The 23,005-nt window shown below is 43.7% G+C and overlaps 1 protein-coding gene across 2 annotated transcripts; it reads left to right on the forward strand.

Annotated features, from left to right (window-relative positions):
* The first annotated feature begins 570 nt into the window (after positions 1-570).
* Positions 571-15,245, forward strand: LOC107318287 (solute carrier family 2, facilitated glucose transporter member 3). 2 transcript variants are annotated; one of them, XM_085544350.1, is made up of 10 exons: positions 571-639; positions 7,447-7,542; positions 8,956-9,116; positions 9,346-9,586; positions 9,735-9,897; positions 10,513-10,700; positions 11,075-11,179; positions 11,611-11,712; positions 11,967-12,164; positions 12,613-15,245. In XM_085544350.1, exons 1-10 carry the CDS (start codon positions 586-588, stop codon positions 12,841-12,843), a joined length of 1,539 nt encoding a protein of 512 aa, XP_085400476.1. In that variant the 5' UTR covers positions 571-585; the 3' UTR covers positions 12,844-15,245. The 2 variants fall into 2 exon arrangements, with proteins under 2 accessions (XP_085400476.1, XP_015727424.1); XM_015871938.2 differs by lacking the exon at positions 571-639 and adding an exon at positions 5,058-5,186.
* The last annotated feature ends 7,760 nt before the right edge of the window (positions 15,246-23,005 follow it).

Raw genomic sequence — 23,005 nt, forward strand, 5'->3', positions numbered from 1 at the left:
TCAGGCAGAGGTTAAAGGAGACTTTGGATTAATGGGAGTGCTAAGCTGTGCTCTCCTCAATGGTGATTCCACGATTTGCCTGCTTGTGCTTGCCTTTTCTATCAACTCAGCTATTATCCTTTTTCTCTCCTAGTCTGCTGCTGCCTTTTTCTTTATTTCCTCTTTTATTTCCCTGCTATGTGCCTCTAATCTGTTTAATTCTCTTTTTCTCACCTTATTATGCATTTTCATTTATTGTTTTTTTGTCTGATTGTCTTCTGTCTCTCCCTTCTCTATCTCTCTTCTCACTCTTTTAACATCCAGACCAACCTATTCCTCACCCATCATCTTGTTTTTCCCTCTTATCTTTCCTTCTTTCTCCCACCCTTTCTTAGCTCTTATCAACAATGAAAGTTACTCCCGGTTAGTGGGGGATGCACCTGGCCCCTTCAGGCTCTTCTCTCTCCTTTGATTTGAATACGCATTTGTTAGAAACACAATAGAAAAACGCAAAATCATCTCTGAAGGCAAATGATGCATAATAATTCTTGTTCATTCTCCTCTTATCTCCGAAGAATTTGTTCTCCGGGCAAAACAGAAAGAAACATGAGAGGATTCACCGCAATCCTTTGGAATTTGAATACAGAACAAAGAGGGGTGGTAAGTAACTTAAGGAGAAAAAGAGGCTGGAAAGAATTTAATGGAACATTCCTAGTTGACTGAATACTGAGCAGACGTGACAAAGCTGCTAGGCTAAGGTGGAATTTATTTTGCCAGAATCTTGCTTGCACAGCAAGTGTAATAATGCTAAGTTGAGTAGTTCCTGCTAATCAGTTCCTTTTCCCAATAAGATGTGGAGGTAAGAATGATATAAAAAATACTGTTTAGCACTCAGCATCCTGTCTTCTCATTGGACATTCTGAGCCAAGACCTTGTGTATATGAAATGTGTTTGCCAGAGAGAGCCATGCCTGTTGGAGCTCCACTGCTATGCTCAAAAAGCCAAAGCAAGGTGCTTCTGGCTGGACCACTTTACAGCTCCAGCCTTTGTGATAAAGGATGAACAGGCTCACTTATTGTGCCGTTTTAGTTATGTGAGAATTCCAAAGGTAAAATAAATGAAGCTTCCCAAGTATGCAAGTCTTCCCCACTTCACATTGTTCTATGGGTAGAATACTGGTGTATCCTACTTTGGGGCAGTCAGCATGAAGCTCTGCCTGGCTCTTTCCTTGAAAATATGGCTGCCTGACAACTAGTAACCTGTAGTGGGCCTCCATCTTCATGCAATTAATACGCTTGCTCTTTACAACTATCCGAAAAGCAGGTTGTGGTGAGGTGTGGGATCGGTCTCTTCTCTAGCCTAACTAGAGATAGGACTAGAGGGAACGGCCTCAAGTGCTAAGGGAAGTTCAGATTGGATATTAGGAATAATTTATTCTCTGAAACAGTGGTCAGGTGCTGGACCACTGCCCAGGGTGGTGGTTGAGTCACAGTCTCTGGAGGTGTTCAAGAAACATTTAGATGTATTAATGCACATGGTTTAGTGGGGAAATATTGGTGGTAAATGGACAATTGGAACAGATGACAATTGGAGGTCTTTTCCAACCTTGATGATTCTATTATTCTGTGATTATATTCACATACATAAAACAACAACACACACACACAAAACAAAACAAAACAAAACAAAAACAAAGAAACAAAAACCCAACCCAACCATATTAAGTGTGTAGTTTTAGCTGGTGCAGTATCAGGTATCTCTGCTAAGGAAGCGTTAAGATACTTCCCCCATAGCTACTCAAAGGATGATAGTTATGAAAATGATCTTCATACAAACAATGTGGGAAGTAGATACGTGTCAAAGGACAGAATCAAAAGTGATATTTAAGAGGAACAGAGTGTGATGCCAACTTCAAAACTAAGTATTTCAGTATTACCAGCAGAATAACTGGAAGAAAACAACTGAAATGGGAGGGTGGGGTATTTTCTCTACATTTCATAGGGAAATTTGGTTCTCTGTGATGGATTTTCAGCTTCTGTCTCTTTTTTACTGCTGTTTACTCCACCAGCTCTATACAGATAAGAAACTGTCACCCAGTTTATTCTGCATCCTGTGTCAGAGATGTAATTTTTAGTTAAACTTGTATTGCTTCTAAGTTGGACTAGAAGCTAAACATGTATTTAAACTAATTTAATCAAACTTCATGATTAGATTAATGTAATCTTGAATGTGGATTTCCCAGCACTTGCAACTGAGTCATGTGGGCCAGGGAGAAAATAGGAGTGATGCAATTTGAGCAGGTTTTTTTTCCTCTGAAATTTGGAAACGCTGAGACTCTCTTCAAATAGAGCAACTTCACAGATTAACCAGTAATTGAATATATTCAGAGCTAATGCCAGAGATTGAGACGTCTATGTAATCAGATTCAAGGTGAAGTTCGTTATGCTTGCAATTAAGTGGAAAATAAGCTGAGAACAGGAAAATAAATGTGAGCAAAGATTAGTAGAGGGTGTTAGGGAGCTAGGGCTAGATCTAACAGCCTGGTAGAAGCAAGGGTCCGCAGCTCCTCAGTCCCAAATGCAACCAGGCCTGTGTTCCCAGTAGTGACATGTACATGAAGAGATATATTTACCACATAAATACCTATATATGTGACCGCCCCACAGACACAGAGCATTTACATGGGCACAAACAGCACCTCAACCTGACATCCCCACTATTCCCCCTGAAACTGAGTAGCATGTTTGTCCACCAGTGGGAAATAAATGTGAGGGCTGCTCCAAAAGTAATGCATATTCAATAAAATCCTATTTTATTACGTTGGCCCATACTGTCAGAGGTGGATGTTGCTGGTATGGGAATAGTTTGAACCTTCCTGCCAATATCCCTTTACATTTTGTTGCCATGTGACAGATGGCAGTAGAAGGGCGGTCTGGTATGTGTGTATGTGAAGGAACTGAATTCCTCTACAAGGGAAAAAATTGCACCTGTTGACATTCAACACCTGCTGAGTATTTATGGAAACTAAACAGTGGATGTGAGCACAGTGGGTGGTACGTTTCAACAGCGGATCACCTCCACTGGCACAGATTTTCACAAGCACAGCATGAAGGCTCATTCACCACAGGTGAAAATGCACAGCTGATTGTGGTGACTGTGTTGAAAAAGCGTGTTTTGTGGCTGAGAATTTGCTCTATCCAATAGTGTTATTGTGCCCTTTGTATCTGTTGGGGGGGAGTTTTCATGGAAAGAAAGGAGGTATTACTTTTGGAGCAACCTACATACATATACAAATACAGATGCTCAATCCGTGCCTGAATCACAGTCTCCCCTTTGGCTGGCACCTGATCATTTGAGACCTGAAGCCTCATCCATACTCCAGCTGCTGGCACAAATGGCCTCTCTGGCAGCAGTCTGAGACTTTCCTGGTCCTTCCAAGGAGCAGCTCCTCCTTTATACTCATTGCCTTACAGCTTCCTGCACACCTGAGCTCCTTTCACCACAGGCACGTGGGCCCCTCTGATCCACAGTCCTACTGCAGTGACTAGTACTCAAGCTCCCATGTACGCTCCCCAAATGGCGTGTTCATCACCTAGGAAAAGAGTTAGAAATGCAATTTAATGGCATGTTAGGACAGACTGTGCTGGTGAGGTGGAGAGAAAGGCACTGGTCAGCCAGAGGTTTAGATGGGACAAGACCTTATTTTCCCCTTATTTCTCCACTTTCCCACACTTGTTCCTCCCTAAATGACCAAGATTATTCCCTTCTTCCACTTCTGATTCTTTGCCTAATTGTAAGTCGTGCGGAACGTGCGTCCCCATCCCAACCTGAAAGGAGCTCCGACATGGCTCAGGGCGTTGGGCTTCACACCTGGACAATGGGGCAGCCCCGGGAGGGGCCCAGCCAGGTGATATTTCCTCTGAGCCCTCAATTCCTTTCCCATCTGCCATTTTGCCCCTCTGGGCATGTGGAGATGCGACTTTGATGTGCTAATAGCTCCGGTGATGGGCCGAGGAGGATCCGGGCAGGGCTTTATTGTGTCTTATCCCCTCTCGTCATTGTCTCTCCGTGCTCCTCTGCGGGAGTGCAGATGAGCTTTTATCATGTAACCTAAGCAAGAGGAATTTGCAGGCTTCCTTTTACACAACAGCGCTTTTGTTGTTGTTTTTTTCCTCCCCTCCTGGTGGCGTCATTATTTTAACACCACAAAAAGGCCCGTGAAATGATGAGCGCACCCCACACAATTTTTGTTGCCATTGCAAGGAAATGACATTATGACAATTTCCTCTGACTGTAACCTCACAGCCCTTCCCCACGTCTGGGCTGTTACCATTCTCAGAGCGCCCGAAAGATGATGAATTCAGTGCAGATGCGTGTTGTTTGAGAACACACACACACATATATATATACAGATATATATAGTCTGGAATTAAAAGTACAGCTCTTCATTGCTCTCCTGGTAGAGACGTGGCAGTTTCCATTTATTTATTTATTTATTTATTTATTTATTTATATTAACCTATAGGATGGGCTGCAAATGAATTTATAACATAGGAGCCAGTTCGATTGGTGAGAGTGCTAATATGGGACTAAGAGCAGCTGCAAAGACACACCCCAGGCTTTATACCCACGGGTTATTTATTTATTTATTTAATATGTATCTATGAGCAAAACAAGTGACAAAGCAAAAAAAAAAAACCCACCCAAACATCCAGAAATCTCCACAAAATACGACAGAACCGGCACCCTACGTCGCTTCTGCTTTGCTCTCGTGTTCGTTCCCGTGCCCGAGCGTTTCTAACTCTAGCTCCAAAAACAACCTTCTCCACGCAAATCCAGCGGTGCGTGATACCATCAGCTGATGCTTTGCGCAGCGTCAGACCCGCAGGAGCCGCCCCGCACCCTCACTCTTCCCTCAGCCAAATCCCATCCTGCACATCCCCCCAAACCGCTTGGACGTGGGGTGAACCGAGGGCTCGCGTCCCCCACGCCTCGGCCACTCCCCCCCCCCCCCCCCCGGCTCCTCCTCCGTCCCCCACCCAGAGCAGCTCATAAAAAGGCGGATGCCCGGGGGGGCTGGGTTCGCTGTTACGTAGACGGTGTAGCGGTGCGTGCTCGTGGGCGGGGTGCGGGTTGGGCTCTGTTGGCTGCGTGCGGGTGCCGGAGCCGTTCACCGGAGCCGTTAACAGGAGGAGATGGCTGACAAGGTGAGGGATGCGGCCGGAGCTGATGCAGAGCTGGGGCCGCTGCCTGAGTGTGCCGGGAGGGTCGTTTTCATGGGGTGCTGGGCTCTCTCTCGTCTGTAGTGTGGGGAATATGGTCGCGGTTCATTGCCGTAGCGTTAACCTCCGCTATCGGCTTATGGCGAGGGGAGATGCGGTGGCGGGGCTGGCTCTTGTCTATCATGGAAGGACGGGGAGCTTACCGGGGAAGGTTTGATGCAGGCCATGCCGTTGAGCTGTTTTGGTGCGTGTGATGCCATTAGTGCTTAATTAGCTTCGATCGCGGCGTGCCTTTTGTTGGCTGGGTGGTGGTCATTGCCTCTGAGTTAACGGCAGCGGGTCCGTGATGCTAAAATGAGAGCTGTTCAAACAGGCGTTTCGTTGGCGGCGCTGCGGCTTATGTTAAAACGATCCCTCGGATTCTGGAGGGAAATAGAGACGAGCCCTTTCCCTTTTCTACTGTAGAGAACGGGGGGAGAGCCTTTATCGATTCTCGGCCTGTGCACCGTTGGGTTTTATAGTGCGTCTGGGCTCATCCAGGGAGCGGAGCCGCTGCCCTGGAGCAGGACGCCGAGGTGTTTCTACTCTTGGTGCTCGCCCCTGTGTTAACGGGCGATGGGGGGAGTGTGGTAGAGCTGAGACACAAGGAGAGAACGAGCTGACCAAAGCCTCGCGGAGAGCGGCAGACGCTTCTCGAGCTGGCTTTAAATGTTACGCTACGTGCTGAGGTCGCTGCCAGTAAAGCGGTTGCTAGCTCGATGCTGCTGCTGGGTCCTCATGCTGCTGGTGGGCAGAGAGGAGGAGTGTCTGAGCATCTAAGCACTGTATAGGCCTCAACCTTGGCCCTTTACATGGGGTGGGTGCTGTGGTGTTATTTCTGAGCGTCTCCATTTTGAGAAGTGTTGTGCTAGCGGTTAACAAATGGTCAGTACGTAAACTGTGGGCTCACACTGGAGTGGCTGGTTCAGGCCGTGTGATATCTTAGGCGGTGTGAGACTGGATGGGAGTTGGATAACTGGCATTAGTCAGGAAAATGGAGTATGAGAGGTGGTGAGAACGAATTAACCTTGTTATTACTTGCTCCTGTATGGACCACGTAGGCAAGATCACAAAGCAAGTGTCCTATAATTCCTGCTGCATCCAAAGGAAAAGGGTCAGCTATGACTACTACAAGCAAGGCCCTGAGGGGAAGGAAGGATGCTTTTGTGTCACATACTGTGTTGGAAGTGTGGATAGCTGAACTTTGCTGCTATACCTGCTAAGGGGGATAAGTCCTGGAGTCTTGAAAGGGCTTAAGATGTCTTAATTGTGACATCGAGGTGCTTTGGAAGGTCGGTTCTGTGTCAGAATTTCTTGTACCAAAAAGGGAATGGTTGCATGATGGCAGATAGAAGGCCTGCCTTGTTTGGAGTATGTTCAGCTGTGAATCTTAGCATGAGAATCATCTGCTCAATGCAGGAATATAAGAATATATCCCTTTTCTCCAGCATTAACCTTATCAGGAAGAGACCTTAACACAAGATATTTAAAAGATGTAGCTGAGGGAAAGAGTGCATTTATTTACCTTCTCATTGAGGCCTAACTGGTAGCTTTGTGGGGCTGTACTGGTCAGAAGCACTTGCATTCCTGAAAGTCTGGTACAGGTAGCATGAAAACTGACAGCCTTCTGGAGCCAATTGGAAAATGAGAGCCTGGAGGAGCCGTGGCAGCAGGCCCCATGGAGTACTTCATCCTCCCCTGTCAGCCTTAGGAGAATAATTGGAAGGCCTTGTTGTACTTTGAAAGCTTTTAATTGCTCCTGCAGCAGAAAGGAGTTGTTTTCGCCCTCCTACCTCCTTGTCTGCAAAGCTTAAGCCAGCTGTCTCCTCCCCACCCCCCAAAACAAAACAAAACCTTGGGAAATAGCAGATGCTTTTCTCTGACAGTTAAGTCTATCAGTCCCAAGGACTTCTGCAGGTTAGAGCTGCTTCCTCTACAGTGTTGAGTAGTTATTAAGTTAAAAATATATATATGAAAGATTCACATGTACTTATATTCCAGGAGCTGTGCTTTGCTTTGAATATTTGCTATTGGCTCAGTGGCAGGAAAAATAAATGAGGAATGCTGGCAGCACAGCCTTTTCTGTGAGGGAGGCTCTTGGTTGCAGTTGGCCCAGTTGTCTTCTATTTATGCTGAAGAGAAACTTATGTAGAAAGCGTGAACTCCCAATTAACTAAATAATTGCATTTTCTTTTTTTTTATTCAGCAACTTACTGCTCCGCTAATCTATGCTGTTTCTGTTGCTGCCATTGGATCTCTTCAGTTTGGGTACAACACCGGTGTCATTAATGCTCCAGAGAAGGTGAGAGTTGGGGAATGAGCTGGGGAGGAAAATGTATAAATGTGTTGGGAAGAAAAGAGCATAAAGGACAGGAGCTGTCAGGCAAATAGTTTTGGTTGTGGTGGTTGAATTAAAGGAAAGAAGGCATTCAAAGGACAAGAAAGTTAATGGGGAAGAGAGATCACGGTGAATGATCAAAATTCACTGAAAATTCAGCTGAACGAAAGGGGTCAACTGCATCAGGGATTGTCATTTTGTTTCTTAGTAAGCCTTATCTTCCCCCTGCCCCTTTAGGGCACGAGAGGAGAGGAAACACAATTCAGTTATCGTGTTTTAATTTCTGCTATGTGCTATTCTGCTCCTAACTCACAAATTGAGTAAGGCTTCTGGCCTGTTGCACCAGGTCATGAGATGAAGGAGGATATTCTGAGTCAGAATGAACCAGCTGGGGCAGACAAGATGTGTAGAGAGTAGTGTACAGAGATAAGCTGAGGGGGTTGGTAGGGATTACAGTTGCTTTAGTTACTCTCAGGGCCCTATATTTCTCACTTGCTCATTTGTGTTTTTTTTTTCTGTTAAGTGTCAATTCATAGTCTGTTAAAAAAAAAACAACTTAATGCGTAAACCATCAGAAAAAAAGAAGAGATGAAGAAAATGAGAAATGCAGTTTTCTTGTAACTAAGATGGTTTTTTCTCTCAGGAATTGAGTCACCAATACCACATCCTCCCCACCTCCAGGAATAGATGTCACATCATATGCTGGGGGGAAGGGGGGGGTAGGGTCCTTTCTAGCTCATGTCCTGCTGCCATCTGCTGGGGGCTGCCATTCTGAGGCCACATCCCTTTCAGTTCTTGCAGTGCTTTGCTCATTATCAAAGAGGATACCTCAGATTGAAACACAGCCCTATTATGTGCCATCTCATCTTGTCCTAAGGAACAGTGAAGGATTGTTTTGCATAATGCTTCTGCTTTCAGGCTTAACTTGGAATTTCATGCGTCTCTTGAGCTGTTTTCATTGCAAAGAGCCCTTCTCTGTTGCTAGATTTCTAATGTTACTAGAACTGTTCTTGTCCATTCTCTGGTTGTCTTTCTTATTCTATTGCATGCCTGTCTCATGCCTGAAACACCAGCAGTAACTGGTGATCTGAAAACATTCAGAAGATAAGCCCACTTTGCTTAATTATCACAGCTCTATGCAAAGCATTCCATTTCTTGTCGTTCTACTACCAGTTTCTGAACTTCTCAAAGAAATTTTTCTTCCTTTTTCATTACCTTGATCATTCCCTTGTATAACTTGGCTGCTTTCTGCTGAATTTTTAATGCCTATTTTTGCTGCACAACTCCTTGAAAATAGGAAGACCATCCAATTTTTTTTTCCCAAATTCCTTCCCATAGGATTGGAAACCTTTCTCACCTACGTGGTTTCTCTTGCAGATCATCCGGGGCTTCTACAACAGGACTTTATCTCAGCGGAGTGGGGAGCCCACCTCCCCAGAGCTTCTTACCTCACTATGGTCCCTTTCTGTGGCAATCTTCTCGGTAGGAGGTATGATTGGCTCCTTCTCAGTCGGCCTTTTCGTCAATCGATTTGGCAGGTAAGTTGGGAAGACAAATACAAGTTATTAGTGAATCTGTGCTCTGCAGTGGAATATTGGGAGGAAGAGAGCAGAGATGAGAAAACTGTTGCAGGCCAAGGCAGAAGCTGAACAGTAAATGTTGTTCTCTCCATGCTCCCAGTATGAGTCATGGGTAGCTTTCTTTCTCCACATGGTTTTCTTGCTCTATTAACAGTTAAAGCTCAGCCCTGCTATTTCTGTCTTGCAGAAGGAACTCCATGCTGCTGGTGAACGTCTTGGCTTTTATTGGGGGTGCTCTCATGGCCTTATCCAAGTATTCAAAGTCAGTGGAGATGCTGATAATTGGGCGCTTCGTTATTGGCCTTTTCTGTGGTCTGTGCACTGGCTTTGTTCCCATGTACATCAGTGAAGTCTCACCCACTGGCCTTCGTGGAGCATTTGGAACACTCAACCAGCTGGGCATAGTTATAGGCATCCTGGTGGCCCAGGTAGGCTTGACAAACTTCTTGGACGAGAAGGGTATGTGAGAGAAGGCTTTGTGGGCTTGAGATCTTGTGATCTGCCTTTGTCATCAGGGGTGTTATCTTGTCCTCTCATACTCTTATTTAACAACTTTCTCTCAAATTTTTGGTGTAGATTTTTGGCCTCAAGGAGATATTGGGGACTGAAGCACTTTGGCCACTGCTGTTGGGGTTAACAATTGTCCCAGCAGTTATGCAGTGTGTGGCTCTTCTTTTCTGCCCTGAGAGCCCCCGTTTCCTGTTGATCAACAAGATGGAGGAAGAGAAGGCACAAACAGGTAAGAACTTGTCTCTGAAGGGACAGGACTGTATTATGAATCTGCTGAGTTTGAGTGGAAGGTTGTGGTTGTCTTTAGAATCTGTGGCAGACAAGGATGTGATTCCCAGAAGGTACTAAACTTTCCCTCCCATCTTTTAAATTGTACCGGTGTCAGGAGTTGACAAACACATAACCCCAATGAACTCCTGGTGGGATTAAGAAGTTAGGAATGGCACCTGGCTTGGTGGGATGTGGCTGCTGTGAATGTCAGCTCCACCTGAAGCAGATTCAACAATGAATTAGGAGGGATCTACCCCCTACCACAGAGACCTGGAATTGTCTCTGGAAAGTGCATGAACAGAATGAGAGGTCAAATGCAAGTTTGGAGCACAAATAATGCGTCTAGTGTAGAGCTTGGTGATCCTTGGTGATCACAGCTCCCTGAACTGTGAGTTAAAAAGATGAGCAAAAGCTGCATGTAGCAGCTCTGTCTGTGTAACAGAGCAGGCCCAAACACTGACTTGTGTATGGTTCTGTCTTCCCATTATGCTTTCACTCAAATAGCAGAATGGGCTGGGGGAACTTAGTGGTTGTGGGAATGTTCCATTTTATGGTTTTGGTTTCTTTTCTACAGTTCTCCAGAAGCTCCGTGGTACACAAGACGTATCTCAAGACATCTTGGAGATGAAAGAAGAGAGTGCTAAAATGTCTCAGGAGAAGAAAGTAACTATACCAGAGCTCTTCCGCTCCCCAAACTATCGTCAAGCCATTATGATTTCCATCACACTACAGCTCTCTCAGCAGCTCTCAGGCATCAATGCTGTGAGTCACCTTTGTCACGTCTATTGGGCTTCTGGGTATATCTGTGCTTCAAGGTAGTTACTTACTATTGTTGAGAAAACTAGTTTTTTAAAGACATCTTTTTGTCTGGAAAGCATTTGTGATAGTGTAGAGGTTATAAAGATGGAAGATGGCAATCATTTTAGCCTTTACTTCTCCTGTATATACCCTGGCAGGACACTAGAGAGATGCATCAAGCGAATGGGAACATGACTGGAATTGTGCTGTTTTATACTGTTAATAGCTTTTATACTGCTGAGTTCTTGTTGGGATTGTGCCATTAAGTAAGGAATGAGGAATATTCTTTCAGATACTAAAATTGCAATGGTGTCCAACTTTTTTGCTTCTCTTCCTAGGTATTCTATTATTCTACAGGGATTTTTGAAAGAGCTGGCATCAAAGAGCCTGTATATGCCACCATTGGAGCTGGTGCGGTAAACACAGTCTTCACTGTTGTGTCAGTAAGTACAACAGGGTCTTCTTGTGAGGAAAAGTGGCTTGTCTGCATGGGATCTTTTGAGAGATGTGTCTGAAGACAGGTAGTTGTGATATTGTATAGCAATGCTTAACTATTGGCCTATAAGAGCAAAGAAAAGAATGCGTTAAAAGTATTGTGGGAGAGGAGAACATATATTTATGAGGGAAAAAATGAAGTAAAGAATGAAAATAAGAGTGTTAGTGGAGGTAGAAGATGAGGGAATGCAATAAGAAGAGAAATACTTGTACCTGAGCAACCTGATGACTGGGCATTGAGGACTACAGGAAAATGCAAAAGAAGTGTAGTGCATGCTGTCTGAGGGACAAAAAAATAAAAGAAAAAAAAAGAAAAAGAGGAGGAAATCTGCTTTTGCTGCTTAAGTCACTGATTTTCTTTTTTTCCCCATGTTTTCAGCTGTTCCTGGTAGAGCGTGCAGGGCGCAGGACCCTCCACTTAGTTGGTTTGGGTGGCATGGCTGTGTGTGCTGCTATTATGACTGTTGCTTTGGCTCTGAAGGTGAGTAATTGGCTGTTTTATCCAGGTTGACTCTAGTAGGGGATCTGTAAGACTAGCAGAGGGCAGAATTTCAGAGCAAGGCATTTATAGTTGGGGCAAGGGCTGATCATGAGCTGTGGCTAGAAGTACAGTTTCCTTATGGCAGGAGCTGTGCCATAGCTTTCATAGTACCACTAAGAGAACTGACAATGAACATTGTGCTGTGCCACGTTTGCTTCTCTGGTTGCAGTTAATCATATCTTATTTCCTTGCAGGAACAATGGATCAGATACATCAGCATTGTTGCCACTTTTGGCTTTGTGGCCCTTTTTGAGATTGGCCCTGGACCCATCCCTTGGTTCATTGTGGCAGAACTTTTCAGTCAAGGTCCTCGGCCTGCAGCCATGGCGGTGGCTGGTTGTTCTAACTGGACTTCTAATTTCTTAGTAGGAATGCTCTTCCCATATGCTGAGGTAAGGACTCTGCAGAACACTTCAGGAGAGCTGCAGCATTGTCAAGGGGGTCCAGAATGGCTGTGTAACTTTTGTTTTTAAACAGCCTGATCTCTTCAAATTTTGGCTCTGCTTTGGAAAGATGGCTGAACCCTTACTAAGGGTTCCTGGTTCTGAATTCTGATTGTAATTGAAGGTTAAGAGTGTGTGTAGCTAGTCTTGCATTCTGCTTTGTTATTTCTTGTAGAGCCATTTTAATATGTTTGAATTTTCCATTTAAAAGCCTCAGTTTTGGTCAGTCAGAATCAGTATTATTTAATTTCAGAAGTCCACACAGATGTGATATCTTAAACTATCTGTGTTGAGGACAAGTCACTGAGGATATTGTTGAAGGAAATTGCTTTGCTTTTATTTTTATTTTTTCAAATTAAAACCTCCCTATTTTTTTTTTTTTTTATTCTCACTGCAGAAATTATGTGGCCCCTATGTCTTCCTTATTTTCCTTGCTTTCCTGGTCATCTTCTTCGTCTTCACATACTTCAAAGTGCCAGAGACCAAGGGCAGAACATTTGAAGACATCTCCAGGGGCTTTGAAGAACAAGTAGAAAGACAATCTCCACCCTCACCGCCTACAGAGAATACAGAGAAGAACCCCATGGTGGAGATGAACAACATAGAACCTGAAAAAGAAGCTGCCTAAGACTCACAACACACTCTTTCTTTGACTCTTCTATATTCACAGAGTCATTAAAGGAATGAGCAAAGAAATGATGAGAACTGTAACAATTTCTTTCTCTAACAGCTGCTATTTTCTTCTCTGTACCTACATACTCCCTGTTCCCCCTGTTCTGCCAGGCTTACCAGTGTTAAGCAAATCTGATATGGGTGATCTCATTTTCCAATACTGGAAGGTACTTGGCACTCTAGCAAAAACCTTATTCTTTGCCATAAACACCAGGTGAACGCGTCGATAATATTGTTACTTTGCTCACCTGTAGTTGCTATTTGGAATTAACATCCTTATTTATGCAGTGACCATAATGTAATTTAAATTCTATTTTTGTAGCGAGTTAAAGTTGCCCACCAAATAAGTCCCCTGCCCTTTGAGTCTATTCTGTGTGGGTGTGTGCACATGGATGTGCGGTGTTACACTGGAATTTAACAAGCCTACCAAAAAGTCAGCTCCTTTTTTCCTTTCCAGTGTGCACTTTCAGCCTCAGGAAAAGGGGGACCAAGTTGCATGCTTTTTTTTTTTTTCCTTGCTTTTATTTTTTTGTATAGACAAAGGGAACATACTTTTACTTAAGTTTATTTATTTGTATGTCACTTTGTAAATATTTATTTTTTAACTTGTGTACAAAAATGTACAGATAACAAAGTTGAAGATGTTTGACAAATAGTTATTCTAACAGAAGATGCCGTAGACTTGAGGTGCAATAAAACTGTAAACTAGAAGAAGGAATACTGTACCAGACAGGAAGCTGGGTGTTTTGGATGGTAGGACAGAGCCAATAGTGCACATCACCTTTTAAAGTTAATTCTGCCTTCTGAATGAATGATGATGAGAAGCAGTATATTTGTCCACGGAAATTCCTATGCAATTTGGATATTTTTGGGTGGCAACTTTAAATATTGCTCTAAAGTATTATTTGGAAAGTGATATTGCAGCAAAGGGGTGTTATTACTTTATATTTTCAGCAGCAGTTTAGCATTGTTCAAGATGACTGAGAATATTGACTGCAGACCAGAAGGTGACTTACTCTTCTTTTTTGCCTTGGCTTTTTGGCCTCTTTGCTGTATTCTAGTAGGCCAGAAAGTTTGAAGCTTGCAGTTACTTGAGGTGCATGGAGCTAAAAGTTATTTTCCGGAGCTGTTTCACAATTACTTATAAATATTTGAGGCAAAATTCCACCATTTGTGTCTACAAAGGTCTTGCCATGACACATGTACGTGCATAGAGATACAGAATTAGAGACCAGAGCTGCTGGAATACACTAGTTTAGCAGCTTGAAACTCAGTCTGCTAGTTTGGTTGTAGGCCAAATGCTTTTGTCCCATGTCCTCCCTGGAAGAGGCAGTGCCTAGCATTGTTTGTGCAAATCTGTTGTATTACCTCTGTTAGACCTAACATGGCAGACACAGGGAGCATTATATAGTAGGTAATGCTCTCCCCTCTTTCTCATTGCTAGATGTGTATATACTCACGGTTATGGAGCTAATCAGTTCACTTTAGGAAGGGGGAAGATGTAGTATATGTGATATTGTGGGGACTGTTGCTTCCTGACTGTAGTGGTGAGTTTTGGCTGGTATAAGCTAGGAAAAGTATTGGAGTGGGATGGGCAGACTCATTATCTTAGGCCTGCATTTTTTTTCCTTTTTATCATAGTCTAACTCAGGTCTACCTGCAGTCTTGCACCAGACTTCTTATACAAGAAGCAGGTTTGCATCAGCTTAGATAGGTAAACGGATAATGCCCCAAATAGGAGAAATGACAGCAGAATTGGAAATGGAATGCATAGCCCAAGTTTTCTTCAACCTGTTATTTAACTGTTGTCAGGGATGTCCCTTTAATTCTAGAGTTGTCTAGCGTTTCTTTTAACTAGTGATTTTTTTTCTTGTTTCTTTGTTTCCCAACCTTCCCTAATGAGAACAAGTTGGAGAGATCAGTAAAATTTGCCTCTGTGAAATACTTGCTGTGATGTTGTTTGAAGTACTTCCATCATTGCACGATGTAGTCCGATTGCATCCAGATTTCCCCTGCTTTCCATCAGGCTTCTGTAACAGATATTTATTCTCAGAGGTATTGTAAGACTCCTCTCACTCCTGACTTTGATCTTTCTGCCCAGTTATACAGTTTGTGCCCTTCCTTTGCAGGAAGATGTCTTCTGTATGGACATCTGCTATTCCGTGGTATTGCCCCCACAGCTGTGTATTCCATACGTTGCTTTACAGGAGTGTGTTGGCTTGGATCAAAGCATACAGGTCTTTCTCATATGGTATCTTTTGTTACTCTGTAATGGCATTGTGGATATTTTTGATGGGTTTTTTAAGCTTATTGTGATTTGTTTCATGTTTTTAAAATAAAGATTACAGGTCTAATTAATACCTGCCATGGGTTTTATAAACAATATAATTCATAGGTGTCCAATGTTTTGGCTTGTCTGGGATCTACCGAGTGAGAGTTGTCTTGGATTATGTATAAAATACACAATACAGTTACTACATATAAGTAATAACTTACAATGTAAAGAACAGGAATACCATAAAACTAATGAAGTATTTGACCTTGTTTTTGTGAAGCTGATGCATCAGAGTGGTTCAGTGGCAGTGGTGGTGATCTTGGTGAGTTCTCAAGGTGATCATCAGAGGAAATTTTACTTCACAATTGAAAACTGTTGTTTCCTCCAATAATTGAAGGGAGCATATAAGCAGGAGGGAGAACAGTTGCTTACAGGGAGTGGATAGTGATAGGACAAGGGATGATGTTCTTAAGCTGAGATGGGAAGGTTCAGTTAGATATATTAGGAAGAGGTTTTTCAGGCAGAGGGGGTGGTTGTTCTTGTTTATATTTTTCAGCCTAGGTCAAAGGCACGGCTCCAAGGTCTCCATTTTGAGAGAGACTAGATTCCCCTTCGATGGCATATGAGATGCTTACTGGAAAAATGGGGGTGTGTGCCTCTGGTTTATCTTTAACCTGCGACTGTCTTTACCATGTGGGATACCAGACAAGACATTTGTCTTCATACTATGCTGATGGAAGGAGGCAGTGTTCAGGGACATTAGACTTCCTTAGACAAGGGAAAAATACTTGTTTCCTATAAAGTTTTGAATTCTCCACTCATGCATCCTCTGACCTCATGGAGCTGCTAAGTGTTTCAAGGACAAACACATCCTTATGAATAAGATGCAAAAGAAAAACAGTGCTCAGCAGATGTACACCAGAAGAACATCAGAACTGCATAGTAGCTATAGAAGTCGGATGGCTCTTCCATTTCCAGATGTTCCAAGTGAGAAGGTTAAGAGAAGTCTGAAGAGACAGTTGACTGTGGTTTTATATAGTCTGTCTAGTTTCTTCTCTGCTCCCTGTTCAAACTCCAGAGCTTACAGAACACTTGGGTGTAATCAGCCTTTCTAGGTGTTATGTTAATCTTTCTAAATTTGTTCTGCCAGGAGCCAGAGAGCTAAAGAGTAAAATGGGTTGCCCAGGGCATTTGGTGATTGTCACCTTGGTAGGATATTGACATGAAATTTGGAGGAGAGAACCGTTCTCCCTCTCTAGGATATTTTACATCTTCCTATTTTGCAGTATGCTGAGTAATGGTTTGTTGTTATGTTTGCTGCCTCTCAAAGGAGTATGCTGTGGAAGGCAGTACCCTGTGTAATGCATGTTAGAATTTATTACATCAGACATTCTCTAATGTACACTGCCAGTCCTTTCATTTTAAAAAGTGGTCAAGTTTGCACAGAATGACCCGGGTTGGAAGGGACCTCAAGGATCATGTAGTTCCAACCCCCCTGCCTGGCAGGGCCACCAAACATACACCTTTACTAGATCAGGTTGCCCAGGGCCCCATCCAACCTGGCCTTGAACACCTCCAAGGACGGGGCATCCACAACCTCCCTGGGCAGCCTGTTCCAGGGCCGAACCACTCTCCTAGTGAAGAGCTTCCCCCTAACATCCAACCTAAATCTACCCTCTTAAATCCATTTTCCCTTGTACTGGTATTGTCAGCCCTTTCGAAGAGTTTACTCCCCTCCTGGGTGTAGGTTCCCTTCAGGTATTGAAAGGCTGCAATGAGGTCACCCTGCAGCCTTCTTTTCTCCTGGCTGAACAAGCCCAGCTCCCTCAGCCTGTCCTCATAGGGGAGGTGCTCCAGCCCCCTGATCATCTTTGTCACCCTCCTCTGGACCCTTTCCAACAGCTCACCGTCTTTCTTGTACTGAGGGCTCCATACCTGGACACAGTTCTCCAGATGGGGCCTCACAAGAGCAGAGTAAAGAGAGCTCTCTACATGCACTAAGACCTTGGGTCTTGGCAAGCAGCTACTGATACTGCTGTTACTGTCCTTGCAACTCTGATACTAAAATGCAGCAGAAAGTCACTGGTGGCACAACTGGAACTGTGGATTTCTGGGACACTTAAAGGCAGAACTCAGCAACAGAGACAGTTACCTGCCTTCCATCGTGGTGCCAATTGAAAGTGGAGAAAAGCAGGCTGCCTGTGCTGAAGGATGATGTATTCCCAGGGTCTGATGAATGCCTTCCACTGTTTGAGAGAAGTCAAAAGAATGCAGTCAGAGAGGCAGTGCAGAGCTGGTAGAGCATGAACCAGTAGTGAAATAACAGAAGCAAATGAAACTGAAGATGAAGTAGGCATTTAGGGAACAGAACCGTAGGAAGCCAAGGAAGGATGGAATGGAGCAAATCAGTAAGAGATGCTCAGTACTTACAGTATCCCAGCGGTCTTTGTCTCTCTGTTACCAAGATCCACCCAAACCAGTGTTTTCATGTCCAACCAAGAGCGCTTTGTAGTTACAAAGTCTGCCAAGCATTCTGGGATAGTAGGAATGAACTGAAAACTGCAGGCAGATTTGGAGTAATGGATATACTGAAGAATAATCTTGTTCTATTAGCCAGATATAGGACTTCTGGAATCTATGGGTAAAGCAAAGCCTGAAGGCAGTCAGTGTCAGTCAGAGAAGAGTAGGGAAACACCAGTGTGCTTGCAAATGTGTTGGATAAGCAAGTGCAGGCTGAGTTTGATGTTTAAAAACAGACAGCAAATCCACTTGGCAATGCAATTGTTTAGAACATGTATGTAACTCTGACAGGTCTAAGATGAGAGGCAGGGGAAAACAGGGACAGAGAGGAGACTGAAGGAGATAGGGAAAGGGGTTATAGTTGGCTATTTTGGATGCAGCAAAATGCTGTGATGCTGTGCATTTTCTTCTCCAGGCTTTTACCCTGAGAAACCTGTTTGGAAGAAGGGATAATCAGGTGTAAGCTCAGTAAATGGAACAAAGCAAGTGACCCGGGTCTTATCATGTGGCAGGGCTGGAGAGGAAGAAAGACCAACATTGTCTGGGCTGTTCCACCTCTTTCTCCCTGAGTTTCTGCAGATGCAACGTTTCTTTGCTGCAATTCTTTTGCTTTGGGACTTTCAGGAGGACCAGGCTCCGTCTGTATCGCACCTACATGGCTGATGAAATCTTTTGTACCATGTTGCTGCAGAAGTTGTCCTTGTTTTGATAAGGCAGCACTATCAGTTATAATGATGATCACTGGTAAGGAAGCTGAGTGTGGTGGGGAAAGATGGGCGGCCTTTGGAAGTTTTCAATAAACACACCATAGCCATATTTTCACAGGGGCAAGGATGCAACACATATGTTTGCTTTGAAATTTGCAAGGGCCCAAGTATCTCTGAAAAACTGTCACTAAAGAAGCATTGAAAGAGAAGTTTTCCAGCTTCCTTATTTCATGCCAGTCCAAACAGACTGCTGGAGCAGCATCATATCATCTTTCCTGTTAGACCCGTTAAAAAATTCTGATGCAGGAGTAATATTTACATTGCCCAGATGTAGTGATGGTGTACATACTTCTATGGGTTTTGTTATTGGCATTCCACATCATAACATCATGTAGTACACTGGGAGTTAAGGAGTTAATGTTCCAGTTCCAAGTCCCTGTCCCAGAAGAGAGGGACTGTTCTCTGTTCTGTTACTGTTTCGGCTCAGAGGGAAAGATAAAAACTGTTTGCAGATCACGAGATTCACCCTTTTCCCATTCAACTGACCAGCTCATCTCTGTTGTGGGTGCCGTATCGCCTCAGCATACTTAGAGTAAGGCCTTTGGTTTTCAGACACTTTCTCATTTTATTTGATTTATTATCTTCAATTCCAATTCTATCCATATTACAGCATGTTATCTTGTATTCTGATATCTTATTTAGTGAATTTGTTTGTTCCTCCTCAGATGGTTGCTGCTGTTTTGTTTCTAGGCCCATCTCTCTACCCTCTTCCCCTCTTTATTCCCTTTTTTCCCTGAGACGTGTTTCCATGGGTCCCACTGGCCAGATAGTCACAGAACTGGGCTGAACCAACGCCTAAACCACTGACATACTTGGTGGAGAATGTTGACGACATAGAATACAGTGTAATAACAATATAATATCAAGGGCTGCTCCAAAAGCAGTACCTCCTATTTTACTATGTTGACCCATGATGTCAGAGGTGGATATCGGTGGTATGGCAGTAGAGATTGAAACTTCCCTGAATATTCCATTACATTTTGTTGCTGTGCAACAGATGGCAGCAGAGGGGCAGTGTGACAAAATGGTGTCTGCTGTTAAAGTGCTTATAAAGCAAAAGTGTGTAGCTGAATTCCTCCAAGCAGAAAGAATTGTACCCATTGACATTCATTGACACTTGTTGAATGTTTATGGGGACCAGGCACTGAAGTGGTGGGTGGTGGGTTTCGGTGAAAAACAAGCCATGTTCCAGTTGTCCTCGCATAGCTCTCACACCACAAAATGAAGAGACCCCCATCAGCTCATCAGTGCAGACTGACTAATGGCGGTGAGTATGTTGAACAGTGGTGTTTGATGCCGGATAATTTTCTCTATCAAACAGTGTTATTGTACTCTTTGTTGTAGGAGACATTACTTTCCAAGCCACCTATGTACATGCTACAATGCTTTGGTTACATTAAGAAATAATCAGAATAAAAAGCCTTGTAGTATTAGAAGGTTTCACTGCTTCCAAACACATCACCCAGAGCAATTTTGCAGTGTGAGCAAGCCTGTATTTTTCCTGGAGTATGGAAACCTCTCCTGAGTAACCATATATGTGAGGACAAAGCAGTCTTAGCACAGGCATTCAAGCTGGCTAGAAGTAAAGCACAGAGGCAAGCCATTAAAAAGTAACTTTTTTTTCCTTTTTCTTTGCTTGGGATTTAATCTTTTGCTACCTAAACTGAGATGTGAGAGCACATTTTCTCCTGCTGAAGGAGGGGTCAAGCCAAATTATTTGTTATTCCCTTTTGTTGTCTGCCATGAAAGGGGAAGGTGGTGAAACGAAGGCACCAACAAAGCAGATTTTTGTTTTTCTCTTTATGTGAAAAGGGATGCAGGAGGTGTGGGGTGACTGAGAAGCTCTGGTAGTCAAGGCTGCTTTGTCTCCTGCTTCCCAGCTCTTAGAACTGGGTGCTTTTCAGACAGGTTTTGGAGCTTAACTATGATGGCTGCATATCTAATATGTGGTTTGTGGGTGTGATCACAGTTGCACACACACACACAGTGTGCTGCTTTCTCTCCAATGGTGAAAGAAAAAAGTGCAAGATGTTCACATATCCAAGAAGTTCTTATAATGCAATCTAGGGAGGACTTCTGAGATCAGCATTATCGATTATAAAATGCTGACATCTATTGGAAAGCATGGTAAAAGCTGAATCATTGTCATGACAGCCCTGTACCTGTGAGCTGCTGTGCAGCTGTGAGTCAAGGTTTTCACCCAGTTTCATTGATGACTCACCTCTCGCACTCCGCCCTGAGGAAATCTCTGCAGCAAAGGGGCCAACAAACACTGCTTGTGAGCTTGTGGCTCACCGCTGAGGTAAAGGATGACTTGCAGGAAGAGCACAAAGTGATGCTAAATTCTTCCAGCAAGAGACCTGAGTCTGTGAGGAATCTTCTGTTATGAGAGCTGATAAGACTACATGCTCTCAAGGCCTTTCCTCTGTGACCCTGAATCTCACTTGGTGGTTCCCTCTATGACATGGCATTTTCCCAACTACTTTCTGATGCCCTTATATGCCTCCTGTAGCCCCCTCTTCCTCATGCTGTGAGTTGCTGCATCTGACTGTGTATCAACAAAACTGAAAGCGATTCAGTGTTAAACTCCCCCACACTTCTGGAAACCTCTCTGTATTTTCTCTCATGTTTCAGCCTGTTATTCCTGCTCTTACCCACTTCTCTGCATCCCCTTTTCACTGCCAGCCTTTAGAGCCACTCTTTATGCTTCTTCCCCAAAGCTTTGGGTGTACATGTGGATATTTGGGCAGGAGCAGGGTGCAGCTACAGGTGATGCTGGCCCTGCTGGGCCCGATGAAGCACAGAACGTGGCTGAGCCCTCCTTCTGCAGCTTGAGGCAGCAGATCCATCACTAGGGCAGTGGGAAGAGCCAAGGGCACCAGTTCCTGCAGTGATCCTGGGAGCTTTTTGACATTTGCCTCTCCTACAGTGAGCACAAAGTAGCTCTTCAGCTGCATTCCAAAAGGAGAAATGCAGTTTTTAAAGAACTCTCCACTGTTTTTCCATGCTGGTATTTTACTACTACTCTGCTTGTTGTATTCTCAGTGAGTTAACCTCCCCATAAAAAGATCACCTCTAGGCAACAAATTGCTTTCTTCCTCCTGAGTCCTCTCATTCTTTACTCAGAGCATGATGAGGCACTGCAACAGGTTTCCCAGAGAAGCTGTAGATGCCTTGTCCCATTCCTAGAGTCATTCAGGCTGGATGGGGCAACCTGAATGGAGCTGGCAGTGGGAAAGCATTCAGAAGAGAAGAACAAAAACAAAGAAACAAAAAATTGAAAGCAAATCTAACAGAAAACAGAGATTAAATTCACAGGCAGCTGAGAAGTAGAGAGGATGAGGCACTGCAGTTCTGGTTGGAATTTGCCAAGCAAGTACATTTGACAGAGATGAGCTGTTTTGTATCACTTCTGTGCCTGCTGCTCTTCCTTGGGAGCTTCCTTTGCTTTTCATGGCATACACACAGCCTTATCTGGATAAGCTCTCTGTAACTGTGCATAATGTTGTCCTTTAGTTCTAAGACAGAAGTTTTCTGACAGTCTGATGTTTCTGCCTAGACACGGTGTGGCAAGTGCTGTACGACAACTGACCTTTTACTGAGTCCATGCTGTGCCTCAGTTTTCTCCATCCATGAAAATGAGACGATATGGATCTTTGTCAAGTGTTTGCATGCCTGCAAAATTCAAACTATTTCTTGAAATGAACATACCTCAGCTAGTAAACATGCATTTTTGTTTGTCCTTTTTTTTATTTTATTATTTTATCATTATATATTTTTTTCTTTCATGCTGTGCGTTCTGCACATCCCTTTGGGATTCTTTTTCCCCAGGAGTCTGACTCATTCTCATATTTCTTTCTTCCTCCCTGCCCAAGCAAGATAGGTTTCTTTTGCATTTTTTCTTTGTTCTCTGTGGTATTTGCAACACCCTCCCAGCCTTGTAACACCTGTGAATTCCATTCTTCCTGGCTGTATTTTCCCTGTCTGTGAAGCACCTAGAGTGATGTAGCTTTTTGTTCTGTTGTCGCTGCAATTGAACCTGGTGCTTGAAAGAAGGAGAAAAGGTGGAATAAACTGCTCTGATAATTCAGCCCTGGGGCTGAGTGACTTGTTTCTTTGATATCAGTCCCTTGATCAGAGCTCTGCTATGTTATCTCAGGTTGTCTGGGGAGAGTTAATTCCTGGCACATTTGGGCTGGTGGAATCCCAGATGCCAGAGCTAGTGACAGGAAAAGGAGCACGCTGCGTTCTTTTCCCACTCTCAGATATGTCAGTCTATGATGTTTGATACTTATTCCCCTGCAGAGAAGTCCTACCTCAGTTTCTTCTTCTTCCTGTCTTGTTCTGTGGACAGAGTTCCCTATCAGTTTATCTCTACTTGCAGGTCATTTGCTCAGAAGATACTTAGGGAGATTTCACCAGTCTCTCTTATAAGACTATGCACTGATCATGAAGCATGATGAATGACTACCATGAAAAGATTACTGAAAGCCTAGCTTGAACCAAGCCTCATCTTGCTGAAGTCAAAAAGCCCTGGACCTAGCCTAGGTTTAAAA

This window comes from Coturnix japonica, chromosome 1, assembly GCF_054131305.1.
Source record: "Coturnix japonica strain WE chromosome 1, WE-NBRP24, whole genome shotgun sequence".
Taxonomy (NCBI): Eukaryota; Metazoa; Chordata; class Aves; order Galliformes; family Phasianidae; genus Coturnix; species Coturnix japonica.